This window comes from Microtus ochrogaster, chromosome 1 (assembly GCF_000317375.1).
Source record: "Microtus ochrogaster isolate Prairie Vole_2 chromosome 1, MicOch1.0, whole genome shotgun sequence".
NCBI lineage: Eukaryota > Metazoa > Chordata > Mammalia > Rodentia > Cricetidae > Microtus > Microtus ochrogaster.
Window position 1 is genome coordinate 18,315,424 of NC_022009.1, and position 2,082 is coordinate 18,317,505.

At 43.9% G+C, this 2,082-nt stretch overlaps 1 protein-coding gene across 2 annotated transcripts in view; it reads left to right on the forward strand.

Moving 5' to 3' along the window:
- Nucleotides 1-2,082, forward strand: part of Exd2 (exonuclease 3'-5' domain containing 2) — a 40,896-nt gene that overhangs the window by 36,254 nt on the left and 2,560 nt on the right. For both annotated transcript variants that reach the window (XM_026779807.1, XM_005343271.2), the window contains exon 8: nt 194-550. In XM_026779807.1, coding sequence (XP_026635608.1) covers nt 194-550 — 357 coding nt within the window. The remainder of the gene's footprint in view (nt 1-193; nt 551-2,082) is intronic.

Consider the following 2,082-nt stretch of genomic DNA (forward strand, 5'->3'; position numbering starts at 1 on the left):
CAGCCTGGTCTACAGAGCTAGTTCCAGGACAGGCTCCAAAGCCACAGTAAAACCCTGTCTCGAAAAACCAAAAAAAAGAAGTCTTCCCCGTCATGTGCAGGCCCAGGTCAGGCTCTGAGTGGCTCACCTGCTGGCCCCGTATGTCTCTGTAGCGTAAGCTAATGAGCACTGCTCTGCGGTGGGCTTGTTCCAGGAAGAACATCATCCCACATGAGTACCGCAAGCACTTCCCCCTTGAGATGAAGGACCACAACTCCCATGATGTGCTGTTACTCTGCACCTCCTGTCATGCCATCTCCAACTACTATGACAACCATCTGAAGCAACAGCTGGCCAAGGAGTTCCAGGCTCCCATTGGCTCAGAGGACGGCTTACGCGTGCTGGAAGATCTAGAGCTTAGGCAGGTGCGTTCCGGAGCCAGAGCCCTGCTCAATGCCGAGAGCCTGCCTGCACATCGGAAAGAAGAGCTGCTGCACACACTCAGGAAGTTTTATAACACAGATGTTGTTACGGAGGAGATGCTTCAAAAGGCTGCCAGCCTGAAGACCAGGTACAGCTTACTGTTCACCTTATTCTGTTCAGAGAAAGGATAAGGGATGACCCAGTGACAGCAGCCTTCATGAAAATGCTCGTCACGGTTCCATTGCTTAGCCACATGCTTATTCATCTAGTATCCATTTGTTTAAGATACCATAGGGTAGAATCAAACAATCTGAGAATTTCCTTTTCATAAGAGATGCTGATATGGCTCAGAAGGTTAAGGTGCTTGCTGCCAACCCTGACAGCTTTACTCGGATCCCTAGGACCTGTATGTGGATTGAGGGAACCAATTCCCAAAAGTTGTCCTCTGACCTCCACACATGTTCCATGGTGCACACACACACACACACTTAAATAAGATCTGACTCTTTTTTGAGAGATTGCCAATTGTGAGGTATCTGTTGTTGACTCTATAAGGTCAAGTGTAGTTGGGTCTCGCACATTCTTCCGTAGAGGTAAATCTAAAGTCAGCACATGAGATGAAAGTAATAGCCAGTGAATACCCTGAGGTCTCTGAATCTCCAAGAAGTAGAGTATATGTGGTTTTTTGTCTCTCACTTCATACCTAGACCCAGGAGATTCTCAGTGCATTCATTCACATGTCTTAATGTCTTACTGCATGTAGTGTCTGGACCCACTGGATGGAATTTTGAGCAAACTGCTGTCCTGTTTAATCTTTTTTTCTTCCTTCCTTTCTCTTCTCCTCTCCTTCCCTATGAGTACATAGTTGAATTAGCACAGCATAACTTAGTGTTTCTAATCCCGAGCATGAACGTGTACATGGCTCCAACAAGAAGCAGTGTGGGTTACTATGCAATTATTATTTTCTATAGGATTAGAGGTCTATAAAACTGATAATGAGGCTGATTGCCTACAGTATTTTGTTTTCAATAATAAAAAATGTAAAAACTTTATAGTAGCAAATATTTATTTCTTTATTCAGAAAGTATTTATTTCACTTATACTACTGATCTTCCACAGCTCAGAGATACTGTAAAGATTTCCTGAACAAATATTAGAGATTCACTGAAGCCTGCTGCACCACACTCAGAAACTACATCAGTTGCCTTTTATTTCTCATACATACTTAATGACTTCTTACTTATACCATATAACACACACACACATATTTGATTTTGGTTTTTCAAGACAGGGTTTCTCTGTGATACAGTCCTGGTTGTTCTGGAGATCCAACTACCTCTGCCTCCCAAGTGCTGGGATTAAAGGTGTCTGTCCCTGCTGCCCGGTTTATTTATTTTTTATCGTTCAGAGGTTTTGTTTTGGTTTTTTGTCCCCTGCCCCCCTCAGAACAGGGTTTCTTTGGGTAGCTCTGGCTGTCCTGGTGTCCTGGAACTCACTCTGGCCTTAAACTCAAAGAGATATTCTTGCCTTTGCCTCCCAAGTCCTGGGATTCAAGACGTGCACCACCATGCCTTTTCTAAGAAGACTCTTTTTTTTTTTTTTTTTTGGTTTTTCAAGACAGGGTTTCTCTGTGGTTTTGGAGCCTGTCCTGGAACTAGCTCTTGTAGACCAGGCTGGTCT